The sequence below is a fragment of the Gymnoscopelus microlampas genome (genome assembly GCF_963454915.1).
Source record: "Gymnoscopelus microlampas genome assembly, chromosome: 20".
NCBI classification, from domain to species: domain Eukaryota; kingdom Metazoa; phylum Chordata; class Actinopteri; order Myctophiformes; family Myctophidae; genus Gymnoscopelus; species Gymnoscopelus microlampas.
In genome coordinates this window covers 38804867-38823035 of record NC_139957.1, presented here as the reverse complement: position 1 = coordinate 38823035, position 18169 = coordinate 38804867, and the positions used below count along the sequence as shown (strand labels likewise).

General features: G+C 43.9%; 1 protein-coding gene across 1 annotated transcript in view; it reads right to left on the bottom strand.

The window, feature by feature from the left end:
• LOC311036403 (connector enhancer of kinase suppressor of ras 3-like) overlaps window positions 1–18169 on the bottom strand; it is a 96304-nt gene that overhangs the window by 53133 nt on the left and 25002 nt on the right. The window contains exons 2-3 of the mRNA XM_084045083.1: window positions 14416–14579; window positions 2246–2448 (exon numbers count right to left, since the gene is read on the bottom strand). Of these exons, the coding sequence (XP_083901209.1) occupies window positions 2246–2448; window positions 14416–14579 (367 nt within the window). The remainder of the gene's footprint in view (window positions 1–2245; window positions 2449–14415; window positions 14580–18169) is intronic.

The window sequence follows — 18169 nt, the reverse complement described above, 5'->3', positions numbered from 1 at the left end:
GTGAACCTGTACTGTGTGTACCAGTACTAGAACAGGGTATTCCCAAACCTAAAGGCCAGTCCACACCAATGCAACTCCTTGCAACTACTTGCAACTACTCGCACCCATTACCCACTATGGCAGTTGCCAGGAGTTGCATTGGTGTGACATGGCCTTAAAAATGTTTTGTTGCAAAGAGTTGCGACTAGTTGCATTGGTGCGGTTTGGCCTTTAGAGTGCTTTGGGTGCCTGGTGGCTCAACCGGTTAGTGCAGCGGGGTCCCCAGATGACAGTACAGTGCTTGTCGGGGTGTGGGGGGGCGGTCCCCAGTCCACGTATGATTATTTTGGGGGGTCACAACCTGAAAAGGTTGAGAACCACCGAGTTAGGGAATCAATCGACCACATGCTCCTTGTGAGTTGAGAGTTTTAATCTGGCTGACTGACTCCCGTCTTGTCTTGCATGTCTACCCTCTCTCTCTCTCTGCCCTCAGTTTCCTGTCTCCTACACTGGCCTACATAAATAAAGCAGAGAATCCCCCAAATAGATCTTTAAAAAAACAAACAAAAACATTAGCTCCTCAAACCACCATGCAGCCCCAAATATGTTGGAAATATGTGAGGGACTCATCGTGTTGCACTAAATCTTCACAAAAGCCAGACACTATGGTTTCAACGCTCTAATTCTCCAACTCTCTAATTTATACTTTGGGTCAGTCAAGTTTGTGTAACAGTAGTAGTTTACGACTCTGCATATCACGACATCGCTGTGTCTCTCAGAGGCAAACTGGCCACAAAATTAAAAGCTTAAAATTTTGCTTGCACTTAATCTCGCATGAGACACTCGGCTGGTGGAATGTGTCTATGCTGGTCACTAGAGAGCAAAGTGGAGTCGTTCTAGACTCTATGTTCAGACTGGCAGACCAAATCAGATTTTTGACATCTCCAGATTGTAATTGTAATCAGATTGTAAACCAATGTGAGCGACACCCACAGCACAGCAGCAACACCAGAGGGTGTTAGAGGGTGATAGCTCGATGATGTCCCAGATACACAAATTCAGTCTGATCACTTGCAAATAACATAAAGATCAGATTTGAGAAACAAACGGGATTTGCCTGCAGTCTGAACAAAGCCCTACTAGAATCCAGAGTCTATCTAGAGTACGATCTCAGCTCATGAGTTGTTTGCATCGCTGCGGGCCTTTTTTTATTTGAACCCCAGACAGACAGACAGACAGACAGACAGACAGACAGACAGACAGACAGACAGACAGACAGACAGACAGACAGACTTGATTTAACATCCGACCTGGCCTTCTGCACCTGGGCTGGTCAGGTGTCCATAGCGTATATATATAGGCCACCAATAGGTGGACATGGAGTCCTCCAAGTTAACATTTAGCATTCAGTCACCAACAGAAACGGCATATAAATAGACTTGAAGACTTAGCGACTGACTGACCTCATGGCCTCCTGCACCCGGACCATGCCGGAAACAAATCTGTCACAGTAAAAGTAGTTATAGCATATCGCTGCTGTCGGGCACAAACCTTGTATCTCCATATTCTAACTTTAGTGTTTTTTTCCCTAAATTAACACCCTACTTGATCATACTACAGCAGGGGTCTTCAACCATTTCAGGCCAGGGACCCCCAAACTGATGGGGTGATGGAGCAGGGACCGCCTACCTCGTAGGGTAGGGGGTAGGCCACCACATATATTGTATATTTATGTATAAAATTGTGTTTTATATGTATAAACAATTAAACATGAACAAATGGTTGCCTGGAGCCTGCTCCTACCCACAGGTTGTCCCAGAAGGTGTGCAAAAGACCTTTTCTTTCTCTACAAAATATGTATAAACATACCATGTTATTGTGCATTCAATACTAAGCTATTCAAATATGTCAGTCATGTTATGTTTAAAGACATATTGACATTTTTGGAAAAAAAATTAACAAAAAGTTTTTAAAACGTTTTTTTTTTTTTTTTAATCAAACAACAATTTCGCAGACCCCCTGCAGTACCTCCGCGGACCTCCTAGGGGTCGCGGACCCCCTGTTGAAGACCTCTGTACTACAGCATCATGCACAAAAAGCATCAAAAGTAGCAGATCCACAAGCGTCGCGTTTCGAGCTTGTAGATCTGCTACTATTGATGCTTTTGAATTTGAATCCTGAAAAGTGACAGTTTTTTTTTTGACATATGAGGTTTCTACCTGGCCGACAAGGGGACGATATAGTAGTAATAGCAGTGGTGTTTTACCTGTCAAGCCACGCCAGGAGGCTTTTGGCGGCGCCGATGAGCTCCACCACCGAGGTCAGGAAGTCGTTGGGGGGCTTGTGCGACGTGCTGCCGTCGTACGAGGGGCTTTTCCTGCGGTCGGACGTGGACATGTGGAGGCTGTTGGTGGCCGCTCTCATCCTCACCACCAGGTTCTTCAGGTTGTCCGTCTCCACTCCGTAGTTCTGAAATGATAAAAAGGTAATGAATGATGATGGTGATCTCGATTTGGATTGGACTTCTAGTGTTTAACATATTGCATGGATTAAAGTTCTGAAGTCGCCTAAACTGATTTCAGTCATTTAGATTCCATATCAAGCCAGCATGTCTTCTATGGAAGCATGTTGTGCTGCGGAAATAGCCGATCTACAAGCTCAATGTCTCATTGAGAGCTTGTAGATACGCTGTTACGGTTATTATTTTAATATCAGAGCATTTGAAGTGGTCAAGCTAGCAGTATGTTCAGAAGCATCTTCCATAAAATCTTTGCTTTCATATAAAAGCAAAAGGTTAAAGCCTCAATCAGTGATTTCTTCACCTGGTTGGCTGTATGTACTGTAGAACAGCAGGAACAATATTACTAAAACATCATCATTTTATATACTGTATTGTGTTAATTGTTTGGGAATCAGCGCTAGACTTGTAGGGCTCCTTTCACACTGTTTCACACATTAGGCCATACAAAAATGTTCAATTTTTGAACTGAAATTGAACTGACATTTTATTTTGCTTTAATCAATATGTTGTCAAATCAAAAGAAAATGTGAGCCAGGAGAAAAGAGAAATAAAATAAATGCACAATAAGCTCCCTAAATAAGAGAGACATTAAAAATCACGATGAGAAGAGCAAGTCTGTTCAAGTGTTTGTACAAGTTCATTCTAATATCCTCAGGCAGGTTGTTCCAGAGTCTATGTTTAGTCTTCTACAGCCAGCGGGGCTGTCATAAGGGCCAGAGGAGCTTAGTCTGATCTTCAGAAAGTGGAAAACGCACCCAAACAATGAATTAAGAAGACAGACATCACATGATTACATTTAATAACTCTCACGCACGCTCTCAACAACACTCGCTCCACACTGATGATTCTTTGTTGCTACATCAACCGCTTTCAACCTGGCGTCCCTATTTTGGGCATGTCAATACAGGCAAATAATATTAATAATAACAAATTCCAGATAATTTCAAGAAATGTCCAGAAAATCACAGGGCCCTGAATGCAGACACTGATTGGCTCATCCACTTTTTGGTTTCAGCAAAATGCCCACCCAGCAGTTTACCAGGCTAGAATCCAAAAATGTTCACAAATAGCAAAGATAGCAGATCTAGATGCTCACAACGCAGCGCGATGCGGCACGTTGTGTGAGCATGCAGATTATGCAGTGTATAAGTTCCCTATTCTTCATACAAAGAAGTACATATAGGGCTTAAGTGGATAATGAACACTTTGATTCCTCGGTGTTACAGTGCGTACAGTAGAGCTGTCAAGCATCCGCCAAAACTGTTCAATAATAATAATGCTAGTCTAGTGTGTGAGAGTTTTACAACGCTGCGGTCTCATTCTCAAGGGGTACGTGTTGTTTCCTGCACTGTGAATGGTTGTAATCACTGTTAACAATGTTTGACAAGACATGATTTAAGTGTGCCTTGTCTGTCTGTCTGTCTGGGTGGCTCTGAGGGGAGATTCCCCTCTCCGCTGCTCATGTTGCAGAGAAGAAGCCTTGAACGGGTGCGAAGACGGCATGAACTCAGGGTGTGCACGTGATGCACAGGGGCGTGCACATGATACCTATCAACGGGAGCAAAGTTTGCATTCTTGTGCCTGTGTGATTTCCTGCTGGAGCGCTCCTGCGCTTTTACACACACGCAGTGCACGCGCACACACACACACACACACACACACACACACACACACACACACACACACACACAGTCAAGTAAAGAGGCAAATGTTCCTTATCACAATGCCTCAGATTTTTTTTTTCTTCCATGACTATACGTAATAAATGTTTTTCATATTGTCTCTGTCGGTTAACCACTTAAACCCTACATACATTCTTGAGAAAATTGCCAATCTAGCAGAATGTTTGCAGAATTTTGCTAAATGTGTTTCCAATTTTGCCTAATGTTCTTCCATTTTTGTCTAGTGTTCACCGGTTCTTGCCTAACGTTTGTCTATTATGTCATAGGCTACCCAGAACAAGGATGCTAGAGTTCATGTGGTTCATGACCCCAAAAGACTCATGCTAGGGTCCATATCGTTGCTGTCGGACAGAAACCTCTTATCTCCATATTCTACTGTAACATCTATTTTTTGGGGTAATTTAACGCCCTCCTTGATCACACTACAGCATCACACAAAAGTAGGAATAGTAGCAGATCCACTTTTGCCATTTTTTTATTTGAATCCTAAAAAGTAACAGTTTTGGATATATAAGGTTTCCACCCGAACAGAGAAGCTATTCTCAAAGGCAGGAATCAGTGCAGACAAGCTGTGAAGAGATGTACTGTAGTAAACTCATTGCAGACTCACACACATCAGCAATTCTTTTATTTCTCCTTCTTATCTGGAGGCCAAATGAATGAGTGACGTGCGCGCACAAGCAATGTGACAGGAAGCTCAGGGTAGAGAACAGAGAACAGAGAACCACATATTGTATAACACAGGTGTCTGGTGTCCAGAAGAATCCAACCAGGAACTTCCCAGTTGTGTGTTCCACATACAATACTAATCCGGTCAACCAGTGACTGAACTATTCATTCTGATAAATGAGCCAAGCGAAGAAAATCGCATTTTCTATTGACAGGCCAAGCTTGTCTTACAGTAGTGCTAGGGTAAACAAGACACTGAAGCTATGTGTCATTTAAACTTTTGTTTAATTCCGTTTGAATGGATTTCTGGACAGCATACAGAATGATCCTGAATTGTATACAAGGAACAGCTTTTGTTGAATGGGTTCTAACTCAAATAGATATCATAGCCTGTCGCTATAGGTCATTCGTATGTAGTATTACTTCTATCTAAAGGCTGTTCTTAGCATTAGCAGGCTGCTGCCTCTGTTAACCATAGACAAAGCCTTCAAAATACAGTAGGCATCAAGTCAAATGGTGTCTTCATCACCTCAGAGCTCACATCCTAAAGCAAATGCATTCAAGATCAGTGCCTTTTCAGTTTTAGCCTTCATCAGGGTGACTCAGGCAGGTGTGCGTTTTTTAGCTCTGCTATGCAATAGGAGTAGACGTACGAATAAAGGCATTTTAATTTTCATTTATCCACAATAACACTGCCTTGTGGTTTGTTGGATCAACTGTATGACCCTTGATAAAGCTTGTTGGATTTTACACATCTTCCAAAAACACACAAGTCCTTTCTCTGTTTTTTTTCTAACTTGTATTGACTGTATGTTGGGGCTGTGCTGTGATACGTTTGTTTGCATTGGGAAATGTTTGTAAAAGTTTTCCTTTACGAAGGGGTATGAGCAAACTCCTTAAGAAATGTACATGAATGATCATTTATGTGATACAACAATCCCGGAATATGCCTTTAAGCTGAACTCTGTCACAGTCACAACTTCACATACACTGTAATGTTCTCTTCTCATCAAACATAACAATTACCTTGTCAGTCATAATTTCAACGTGTCTGTTCTGGCACGTGCACACACACACGCACGCACACATGCACACACGCACACACGCACACACGCACACACGCACACACACACACACACACACACACACACGACACAAGCTCATTAAAAGCTACCTTGTCATTCACTGTGTGAGGAGGAATGTGTTGCAGAATACAGTGATACTTTTAAAGATGCACAGAGGAAGTGTTTCTTCACTCCTGTCCGGGCAAATCTCAGCTCACAGGGTGTCACACAGCTGGCAGCAGCAACGCTATCCAATAAACAGGTTTTTCATGGTTATTTGTTCCTGGTCCTCATCAACAATACGTGAAGAAACTGATGGATTAAAACAAAATTAAATCTAGCGACTGAAAATCTTTGTATGCCCAACAACCAGTCCTAATTTGTGAAACAGTGTGAAAGGAGCCCCCCCCACCACACAGTAGCGCTGGTTCCTAAACAATTAACAGAATAATATGTAAAATGATGATGTTTTAGTAATGTTTCTGTTCCTGCTGTTCTACCTACTGCCAACCAGGTGAAGAAATAGGATTGAGGCTTTAACCTTTGCTTTTATGAAATATCCGAGACCATTAGGGATTTATGGAAGATGGAAGGGGGGGGGGGAGAGAGAGAGAGAGAGAGAGAGAGAGCGAGAGAGAGAGAGAGAGAGAGAGAGAGAGAGAGAGAGAGAGAGAGAGAGAGAGAGAGAGAGAGAGAGAGAGAGTTGTCAACTCTGATTATAGTTCTGCTGAATCAGCAAGGAACAATAGAACACAAAAAGCATTGCAAGGAACTCCTATCCTGGCTTTGTCATTAGTAGGCAAATGCTTATAACCGATATACTCCGTAGATTAGACCAGTGGTTCTCAAACTTGTGCCAAGAATAGCAGATGTATACAAGCTCGCAGCGCGGCACAAAGTGACACTTGTATATCTGCTATTTATTTTAGCCAATGTATAAAATATGGATATTGTGATGCTGTAATAACATTGGGGACCCCTGGAACCCCCCCCCCCCCCCAAAAGGACCCCTGAGGGTCCCCGGACCCCCTTTGAGGACCACTAGGATAAAAAAACGACGTTGTCGCTGATCTACAAGCTAACAATGTGTTCTTTTATGCGGTTCTTTTAGGTATGCAACACTGTTGTGCGATTTCAATTAAGCTTTAGTGCTGTTAATCCCACAACCACACCAGACTTCACACTGGTCTCCAGATGTCCACAGAGACGTCGTCCCACATCAGGGTTGCCAGATCTGCTTATTATAATTTCCCCGCAATATTTCATTTGAAAATAGCCGATCTACAAGCTCACAGCGCGTCGCATCGCGACGCGTTGTGGGCTTGTAGATCTGCTATTTTCAAATAGCTGATGTGTATGTTAAAGTGCTCTTCTGGCCCATAGTTGCTTCTTTTGGGCTGGTTTTCCTAGACCCGGTTGCTTGTTTCGCTCACAGAATCTGGCAACATTGCCCGCTAAGCTAAACGAGTCTGAGGAAAGTCTGTGTTTCCAATCAAATACACTTCATCACAATATAATTTAGAGCCAAATGTACATTCTTTCAGTGGCCTTTCTTTATAACCTGATCTGGAATCAAGATGGTAGAAGGAGCGGTTTTGTGTAGGTCTATTTGGGTCTCTAAGAAAGTAACTATATACTCTATGATTTAAAGTGTCCACAGAGATATAGAATGGGGCTGTATAGGAAACAGGGTTTCCTACCCCTCTCTCCAGGGGTTTCACTGTATCGGCTGACATGGCTATAACAGCTCTGTTGGCTCCCTTTCCGCTTCCGAATTGATTCTAAGATTTTAATGTTTGTTTTTCAAATTCGAAATGGGCTGGCTCCCCCCGTCCCATGCAGAGCTTCGTTTCCAACTACTCTCCACCCAGAGCTCTGAGGTCGGCCGACCAGCTGCTGCTGGAGGTGCCAACGACCAGGCTAAAAAACCAGGGGCGACCGAGCCTTCCCAGGCTCTGGAACAATTTGCCCCTAGTACGCATCAGAGCTGCCCAGTCGATAAGTTATTTTTAAATCTCTATCAAAGACTAATTTCTTCTCCCTGGCCTTCAGTGACAGCTAAGGGAACCCTATGTTTTCCCTTACTGGTGCTATAATGTTTTGTTTGTGTTTAATTCATTGTATGCTAATGTCTATTTGTGTTTATATTGCATGGTTTTGTTTTTGTGTTTAACCTGTACAGCACTTTGGTTGACCTGGTCATGTTAAATGTGCTATATAAATAAAGTTTGAGTTGAGTTGAGATATACCGTAAGTATCAATAAGCTGTATGTGTGTGTCCGTGTGCACGCGTGTGTTCTAAATCCCTATTTATAATCAATGTAAAGTACAGATATATGGATATGAACGGGGCCTATCTGTCCATACTCCGTGTACATTTCCTACAGCTGCACATTAAGCCCCAGAGATTAGATACGTATGTAAGACGGACACATTTGAGCGCTCTTTAAACTTCTTTTCGTCCCAAAGATGGGTCCCGACCCACTGTTTGGGAAACAGCGTTCTAGAGAACCGTCATTGGGCCACTGGGAACTGGGGAAGAAAAATACAGAGGTGTCGGGTTCCTGGATGTATTCTGCAGAAACCATCACGCTTATGGAAGCCCCATCTTAGATTAATTGAAATGTTCTTCCTTTGTGTCCCTGGGCAGCAGTTTTTCCAGCTTGATAGCTTCTGGCTGGTTGTGGGAACAAGACTGTTAATGTTTCTCCTAACTGTCAGGCAGTCAATCATCGTACGATTCTGCCTGTCACTGTATGTTAAACTGTCAAGTAGTCAGTGTTGATTTCATCGACAAAAACTATGACGAAAAAATGTTGGTCGCCTACCTTTTTTCACAGACGAAAACTAAATAAAAACTAGGCTGCGATGACTAAAACTAAGACACAATGTATTGACGATTACGTCAACAAATAAAAACTAGACAAAAATGTGTGAGGGACTAGTAGAACTAAAAGACAAGTCATGTTATGTTTTGGTTGCGCTCGGGTGTTACGCTCTGAAAATAGCCGATCTACAAGCTCACAACGCGTCGCGCTGCGACGCGTTGTGAGCTTGTAGATCGGCTATTTTCAGCATGCAACCAAGTGTAAAATCTGTCATTACATTTTAGTCGACTAAATCAACTGTAGATTTAGTCGACTAAATATGATATTTAGTCGACTAAAACTAGACTAACACTAAAACATTAGGTAGGGTTAAAGTGTTTACCAGGGGTCTTCAACAGGGTTTCCGGGACCCCTATGAGATCCTCAGAGTTATAGGGGGGGCCGCCAAATCTTTGTATGATTGGAACTTTTGTTTTTTACACCAAGCGCGAGGCGTTGTGAGCTTGTAGATCGGCTATTTTCGGTTTTGGTGTAGAAGAGGGGAAAAAAGAGCAGACCAAGTACAGAGCCAACTGTCAAGTTTACTAAGTATTGAGGGTTTATGTGGTTAAATGCCTGAAAACCCACTTTTTTTGTACTGTGACAGGAAACAGGGAGAGAGAGACAGTGAGTGACACACAGCAAAGGTCACGGGCTCCGGCATTAGAGCCTATATGTGGCCGCGCCTTAACCGCTAGGCCATCGGCTCCCCCTGAAAACACACATTTAACATGAATCCAATATGTAGTGGGGGTCCCTGCTTCATCTCTCTCTCAGCTATATGGGGGCCTTGGCCTGAAAAATGACCCCTGGTTTAAACAGTTCCTCATGTTGCTGGGGACCACCTGGAACCCCCCCTCAAGGACACCTGGGGGTCCCCAGGCCCCACTTTGAGAACCACTGTTCATCATCAACAGGAACCGTTTGACCCCAAACGAGCAAGTGTGTGTGAGGAGGGAAGAGGGAGGAGGGTGTGGGTGTGTGGGGGTTAGGGGGGGGGCGCTGGCTTCACTCAGTAGCAGTGACCTTGCATCAGTTAAAACTAATTGAATGGAGGGGCCTCACTTCCTCCCAGGGGGCCCGAGGGGGTTGAGGCCGGCTCATTTATAATAAGGAAAAGCCCTAACGGACTAAACTCATTTAGCTGAGCTAACCTCAGTCCTAAGGTGTTAAGAACATACATAAGGTGTGAGTGTGGTTTTTCACTCTCAGATTCTGATTCAACTTTACCGTCACATCACAGGTTCATACAGGTGTAACAAAGTGGGCGAAATGCAGTTTGAAGAAGGGGTAAAGAGTAGAGAAACGGTAGAGAAAGAAAGGAAGCAAGGAAAACGGGTCAAATATGTCAAATATGACAATAGTGCAAGCAATGTCCCAGGCTAAGAAGCAGGGGAGATGGTGCCTTTGCTGTTGTAGCCCCTACGCTCTGGAATAGCCTGCCTGCCCTTAACCATCAGAAGTGCCCAGTCCATTGAGGCGTTTAAGTCTCTTCTCAAGACTCATTTATTTTCATTGGCCTTTGATCACACATGAGGTTGTTGTAAATGTTTTTATTTCAATTGTATTTTTTGATACTATGTGGGTGCACATGCATAATGTTTTGTTGATACTTCGATTTGACCTATTTCACTTGAATTGTGTTTTGATGCTAATGTTTTGTTGATGCTTTGATTGTACTGTGTACAGCACTTTGGTCAATCTCAATTGTTTTAAATGTGCTCTATAAATAAAGCTTGATTAGTTTTGATTTGATTTGAATGTCAAATAAGGTGCAAGGATAAAAACATGTAACCACTTAAAACCCTTTTATTCTCCATTGAGGGCTCAATACTTGGTGCTCTACTTTGTCCCCTCTACAACAAATCTCTTCGCCGTTGTGTAACTTGTAGATCTGCTATTTCTGCCGAATATTCACCCCAGAATAGGGTTCATTCATGTGGTTACAAACAGCGATAAAATAGCAAAATAAAAACATCAATCAATTCAGAACCTGCTTGTGTTGCATAACTCAGTACAATGCATGCACAGACACACTCGCATCATGTGCGCAACGCATAATAAACATGCATGCGCTTACACAAAGTGATAGCACATTTTAGAGAAAGAAACAACAAAGTTCCAGCTCTGGGAGGTTTTATTAAACATAACAACCCACACTGCGCAGGAACACAGGACCAAAATTTATGAAGCCCGTCGTAAGGGAAAACGACTTGGGGCCTCGCCTCGCTGCCAGGATCCCATGGTTCCAGGGGTGAGAGAGAGGAAATCTGGGCCCAATTACCGTGACGGTAAAAGAGAGATGATACAGGCCATGTAGGATGTACGGTATGGTACCTTTATGCTATGACAACCAGATCTATCAAAGCGCTGAAACATAGATCCTCGTGCACCCCCTACTCAGTGCTTCCATGTGTCCGAATCCCCATGGAGAACATCCCTGTTTTCATTCAAAAGCAGTGATCAGTCACACTGACAACTCATCACAAAGAGATGTGCAGCAGTCAGGGCTTTTTTTTTTGTGTATGATAATTTTCTTTATTTTTATATAAAGAAACAAACAAATCATCACTAAATTCAAGAAAACACCAATCTATAAACTCACAACATGTTGCATGGCATTGCATGGCGTTGTATTGTGACTATTTACGGGATTATTATTTTATCTATTAAGGAAAAGATATTTCAAATTTTCCCCCCAAAATCGATTATTTTGTTCAAATCAATGTTTTTTTTTAAATAATTGATTAGTTCAATCAACTGTTGCACCCATACATGAAACACAGAGAGAAGAACTTCACAGAGACATGATGCATGGAAGCAGTTGCACAACATTCCAGGGTTGGCTTGGCCAGTGGTCTACTCTGCACAGTGTTTAAACGTACAGCCGCCGCAGGGATAAACAGTCAACTCCTCTTTGTTGTGGGCTCATAAATAATGAAAGAAACAGAAACGACTGGGTGACAGTCAAGAGAACGTGAGCTGTAGAAGAAAGTGAATGTAAATGTTGGAGGAGACTGAGAGGAGGTGAGGTTCGGTTCAATTCTGAACACCCCCTGACCCGACTCTAAAAGTTGTGCAATCAATGATTAACATTAAGGTAAAGAGCATATTCAGAATCAAGGGAGTGTGGGACTCTGAGGCCTGTGGCAAAGTAGCTGGCCTCCCATCCAGACATCACATATACAGGCCTAACACTCCCTTACCCTCAACCCCAGCCACAAGTCAGACGTGATGGGAGCTGGTTGCTAACCACAGACCAAAACACTCACATGTGTGTTTGCTGCCAACTAGCATCCTAGAAAACCCCTCTGTGGCCTTAAGGCCTTGATGAGGTGGCAGCAGTCAGTCCACTGACTTAAATTACAACCGTTAAGGTCAACAAGACTAACTGGTCCACACCCAGGAGATAATATTTGACCTCCTGCAGGTATTTCACATGCGCACAAGATAGAAGATAAACGCATGGTGGCCAGTGGGTCGTTTCTTCTTCACAGAAACCTCCTACTATACTATAGTTTTTAAAAGCGCGTTAAAAAAAAATCACAAAGAGAAATGCTGACACTGATCAAAATGCCGACGGCCCCGCGATCTGGCTCTTTATGACACAGGAAGTGATAAAACTCCCAAATCAATCCCATCTGCTGGAAAACCTGGTTCTCTTTCACATGGGAGCCCCCCTCTCCTCCTCAATGCTATTTTTCTCCTGCTTACCGAGGAAGACTTTTGACAGTTGTTTACAATGTTCACAATGCTTCTGGGAGCTTTGAGAGCTCTGATGCACCCACGTGACGTCCGTCGCGTATTTTAAGGTCCTTAGACACTGGGAAGCGTTTATTTATTTAGATTATATTCTAATTAATTTAAACTGCTGTTTGTGTCTTGAGTACATCAGTACAGAATGCAAATAGTATGCGGCGATAAAGGGACGTCACTTATTTTCGAAACAAGGTTGATTTTCACCACGATTAAAAGCATCAACCTGTGAAATATGTGCTAATGTTCGCAGATGCAATTTTCGGATTGTTTATTCGTCACGCTCCTAGTGTGTAAAGGACCTTTATTTTGTAACTTTTTTACCATGCACCTCACGACTGAAAAAAATGTGTTAGGCCAAGTCCCAATCTGTGATTTGTGAAACAGCGTGAAAGGAGCCCCCCCACACACACACACACAATAGCGCTGCATTTGATGAACAATTATCACAATATGTAAAATTATGATGTCTTGGTAGCCATGCAGCCAACCAGTTGGAAGATATAGCAAATTGAGTCTTTTTAACCTTTGCTTTTATGAAATATCCGAGACCATTAGGGTTTTCTGGAAGATTGAACATTCTATTGATAGTTCAATCTCTTCAAATGCTCTTTAATCTTAAACCAACTAATAACCGAAAATAGGCTATTTTAAGATGGCCTATTTTCGGTGCATGGCATGCATGCATCCATAGAAGACATGCTGACTTCTACGGAATCCAAATAACTGAAATGAGTCGTGGATACTGAGAACTTTAATCCATGGGAGCCACCATCTCACATCTTCAGGGTGCTACGTCAAACCGCAGGCCCTGCAGTCACCTACAGTATATCCTCTGTTCCTTTGATACTGATGTCCTCAGGCTGTGTGTTGGGCTGATGTTGTGTGGGAGAGAGACGATATGGATGGATGGTTTCTGCCCTGCTGCTTCCTTTAACTGCCGGACCAGAAACTACAGTCTCGCCCTTCTTAACAAACAATGAGGGCTTATTGGTTCACCAAGAAAGAACCAACCTATGCTTTGTTCAAAGACCTATATAGCTCACAAAAGAACCTGTTCTAATCTATCTACAATGATCAACTTCTTAAACCCTATTTACTTCATTAACCGGAGTCCACCCGGGGTCTATTGTTTACCTGGTATCCTAGTATCCTAATACGGTAGTTTCTTTGTTCTAGCAGAACTGCACTCTACTTATGTGACTGATTACCTTGTTGTTTATTGACTAGAGGTAACACTTACTCTGCTCATTCCGATCTCACACTTGTAAGTTTCTCTGGAGAAGAGCGTCTGCTAAATGCCTAAATTATAAACTGTAGATCATATACTCTACAATAAATCTATTCACCAAAAATAGCCGGTATACAAAAGCACATAACGCTTAGAACAGGGACGCTAGGGTTCCATGACCACTTAAACCCTATATACTTAGTTGACCGGAGTCCCCCAGGGGTCTATACTCGGCCCCCTCCTTTTCCTCCTCAACACCAAATATAGCCAACCTATAATGAATTGCATTTTTATAGCGCTTTTCTAAGTACTCAAAGCGCTTTACAATGGTTCATTCATTCATACATTGGGAGGTGAAGCGGCGAACAGTCGACGCCAGCGTCCTCACTTTCCCCACATTCACACACCGGCTAGCGCCGACCGACTCATTGATTGGAGGCGATGTAGGGTTCAGTGTCTTGCCCAAGGACACTTCCACATGTGGACAGGAGGAGCCGGGATTCTAACCGCCGACCCACGGATCATTGGACGACCTGCTCTACCTCCTGAGCCACAGCCGCCCAATGAAATGTTTAATATGGTGCTGACAAAAGTGCACACGCACACGCACACACACACACACACACAGTAGTAACGGTATACTAACCAGGGCACAGAGCAGGTCCACGGCCTCCAGCACCAGCTCTTGGTGTCCGATGCGCGCCACGCCCAGCTCCTCCAGGTCCTGGTGGGAGATCTTCAGCAGCATCTCTCCGCTGATCTTCTCCCGCTCAAAGTTGGTCACGTACTGCTGCAGGCTGTCGTCCAGACCTGGGAGAGAGAGGATGGAGCAACAGGAGATCCATTAAGTTTAATACTGGCTAAAGAAAACATTTTGTTAAGTTACTTTGTTATTCAGCTGGGATGTGTTCATCCGTTATTGGATTTTTTGCAGAGAGGAAATATATAAGCACCACAAAGTCCCATTGGAAATCTAACTCCTGTGTCTATCATCTTTTTGGCAAGCATTTGTGTGTGTGTGTGTGCGTGTGCATGCGTGTGCGTGTGTGTGTGTGTGTGTGTGTGTGTGTGTGCGTGCGTGCGTGCGTGCGTGCGTGCGTGCACACAAGTATGAGAGTGTACAGTTCAGATGGAGAACAGGTGTGACCACTATCTTTGCTAAATAAACATACCATAAACAGAGGGCCGGTTAAAACGGTTTAAACAATGGCCGGCTAGTATCATTAATCTGTGCGGTGTGTCGTGTGTGTGTGTGTGTGTGTGTGTGTGTGTGTGTTAGGGGGGGTGTCCCTTTGCGGCTATTTGTGGCTCCAACATCTGATGAACTGTTGGCTCACGTTACCATCTGCTCTGCCTAGGCGCCCATTCAAGGATGGACTTCACACTGAGCCTGACTTATACTTGGGTTTTAGCATGGTGTCTCGCACCTGAAAATAGCTACATCTATAAGCTCACGACCCATCGCGGCGTGACACTGCTGATCAAATCAAAAAGACAAGTTTCTTATCATCCAGACAAGCCCCCATTGTTGCATAAGCTTTTTTGATCCCATAGCCTGCAGGGAAGAATGCGCTGAGATTGGCTAATTTAATGGTTAGGCCAACCGAGGGTATAGTTCACTAGGAGGGATGAATTTGCTCTCCAATGCTCTGAGATTGATTCGTTCTTTGTTAGGCCAAAACGAGGATAGACCAGGTCACATAGGCTGGAAGGACAATTGCACTATGCCCGCGTTTTTACATGCAGGCAGTGTAGTGGAAATATTGAAATCCATCTTATGTGAAAACGGGCACTGATCTTGTATGGCGGCAGTTTTGCATGTTCGAATATTTTCGGAAAGGTTCCTAGTAATTTTTCTGGCATGTGTGGTTACTAGTTCAGCCAACCAATCACTGTAACTTCATCAGTGACTGACCCAGTCAGTCAATCAGTAGCCTCGGAAACCCATGCATTTTTTTTTTGTTTCAAAAGAAAAAAAGCCTGGGAGAACCTTGCAGGAACGCTGGTCTTAGGACCTTGTTATATCCTAACCAATCAGAGTGCTCCAAACCCAGGCGCTGGAATCCAGCGCCTGGGTTTGGCTCCGCCCTTCAAGACCATCGATTGGGCTCGTTCTTTCAGTCTAGTCAATCAGTGACATTTGTTTGTTGTGTTTAGGGCTGGCCCACCATGGGTCCAGCCAAAATATCTATACATTCAATTAGCTCAGATTGGTTCAGGGTTGATGCTGCAGTAAGGAGGAGGAGATGCATTGCATAGAGAAACACAGGACTGTGCCCCCCCCCATCCCTGCAAACAATGTGACTCTCAGTGGACCCTCTCAAGTAGTGTTGTGACAACAGGGTGAAGAACGGGCCTTTGTGAGTGTGTGTGTGTGTGTGTGTGTGTGTGTGTGTGTGTGTGTGTGTGTGTGTGTGTGTGTGTGTGTGTGTGTGTGTGTGTGTGTGTGTGTGGTGGGAGTAAACGGCATCTCTCTCTCTCTCCGTCAAAGAGGGCACAGAGAGGGGCAGCTGCAGCTATATGGACCCATGCCCTGATTCTCTGAAAGACTTGTCAGCTGCAAGACCCCCCCCCCCCCCCCCCCTCCTCCTTCCAACAATACCACACAGGCAAGTGCATGCACGCACACACACACAGACACACACACCGTCGCACACACACATAATTTGTTCGTAGGATGAAACAGGGGTTGGCACTTGGCAGTCTCTCTGGATCCATTTCCACGGCGACGGCCAAGTTTAAAGAAGGGTCTTTTACTTTGTCACATTCTTTCTAGTCATTCATCATGGCTTCTAAATGAACATGAGACACAGATAGATAGAAGGATAGATATCTATCCATCTATATGAATATAGTATTCATTACAACAACACATAGTTTTGAGTGCATGTCCACTGGGTGTGTTCTAAGGTCAGCGAGCCATCTTTGTGAAATGTGAATGGCACCTCGTCATACTGTCATGCCTGTGTGACACTTTGTCTGTGTGTGTGTGTGTGTGTGTGTGTGTGTGTGTGTGTGTGTGTGTGTGTGTGTGTGTGTGTGTGTGTGTGTGTGTGTGTGTGTGTGTGTGTGTGTGTGTGTGTGCGCCAGTAAATGGCTCCCTGCAGGAGATTGAATTGCAGACACCAGAGCAGACTATTAATCTGTGTGCCCTGTAGAAAGAATGGGGTCTTCATGTCCGTCTGTCTCTCTCTCTCTCTCTCTCCCTCTCACACATGCGCATGCACACACACACACACACACGTAAAAAAAAAAAAGCTCTCCTGTAGCAGACCATTAAAATTCGTTAATTGCGTGGAATTCCACTCGTAACGACCCCTCCAGAACCCAGAGAAATGTGAGAATGCTTGTGCGAGACGTTAGCGAAGCTCAAGGCATCTCCAGCTGAATCATAAGTGAACATTCTAACGTGACTCCTTAACCATTAGTCTTCACACAAGTCAAGTCCACTTAGGCTCCGGGGGGATTTTTTTTTTGCCTCATTTCTTGGCATGACAATTCCCAGACTAGACTTGACACAATTTTAAAGCTTAACCCCCTGATTAGAATCAAGTCCAGCAGAACGCAGGGGAATTCACTTTAAAGCGTAAGAGGGGGGATTCGGCGTTGGCCTGGTACCAGACCAACACAAACACAGTGCTGCTCGGCCTGTATATAGCGGGCCAGACCGGGCCCGTCGCTTAATGGGATTAGATGGAAACAAAAGGAGTTGGATCCAAAGAGAGGTGAGGTTTCGCCTTCCTGCGGTGCTAAGAAGGCATTTCCTGTGGAACGGAGCCATGCGCCCACGTCCCAAGAATCTTTAGTGGACCAGGAAAAGAAAGGGGCACAAGGGGAAACTGGAGGTTCAGGTTACAAGGGGACTTGCTGAGGGGTAAATTGCCCGTTTTTTTCCGGTCGTCGTATAGACAAGAGGTTCTGGGAAGAGAGGATCGAAGGAAGGAAGGAAGGAAGGAATCTTTTCCAATAGATGAATGGAGGACCAATCCCCTTTACTTTCATTCACAGTGTTTCTTAATGCTTGAGTTCACACACCACCTCATCGTCTGGTGCAGCATTCCAGGACTTAGGAATTCCAGGGTTCAAAATGATCTGCATCGGCATTTAATTGGAACATTTTGAAGTGTGTGAGACAGAGAGACGCTCTGTGTGTGTGTGTGTGTGTGTGTGTGTGTGTGTGTGTGTGTGTGTGTGTGTGTGTGTGTGTGTGTGTGTGTGTGTGTGTGTGTGTGTGTGTGTGTGTGTGTGTGTGTGTGTGTGTGAAAGGGAGAGAGAGACAGAGAGAATTTATGAGGCACCACAACCAAGCCTGATACCAACAGTTTTTGGAGGATTGCTAAATGCATTAATTAATACATTTTTATTTCATCCCATTTGTATCTCTCTACTCTTTCTTACCT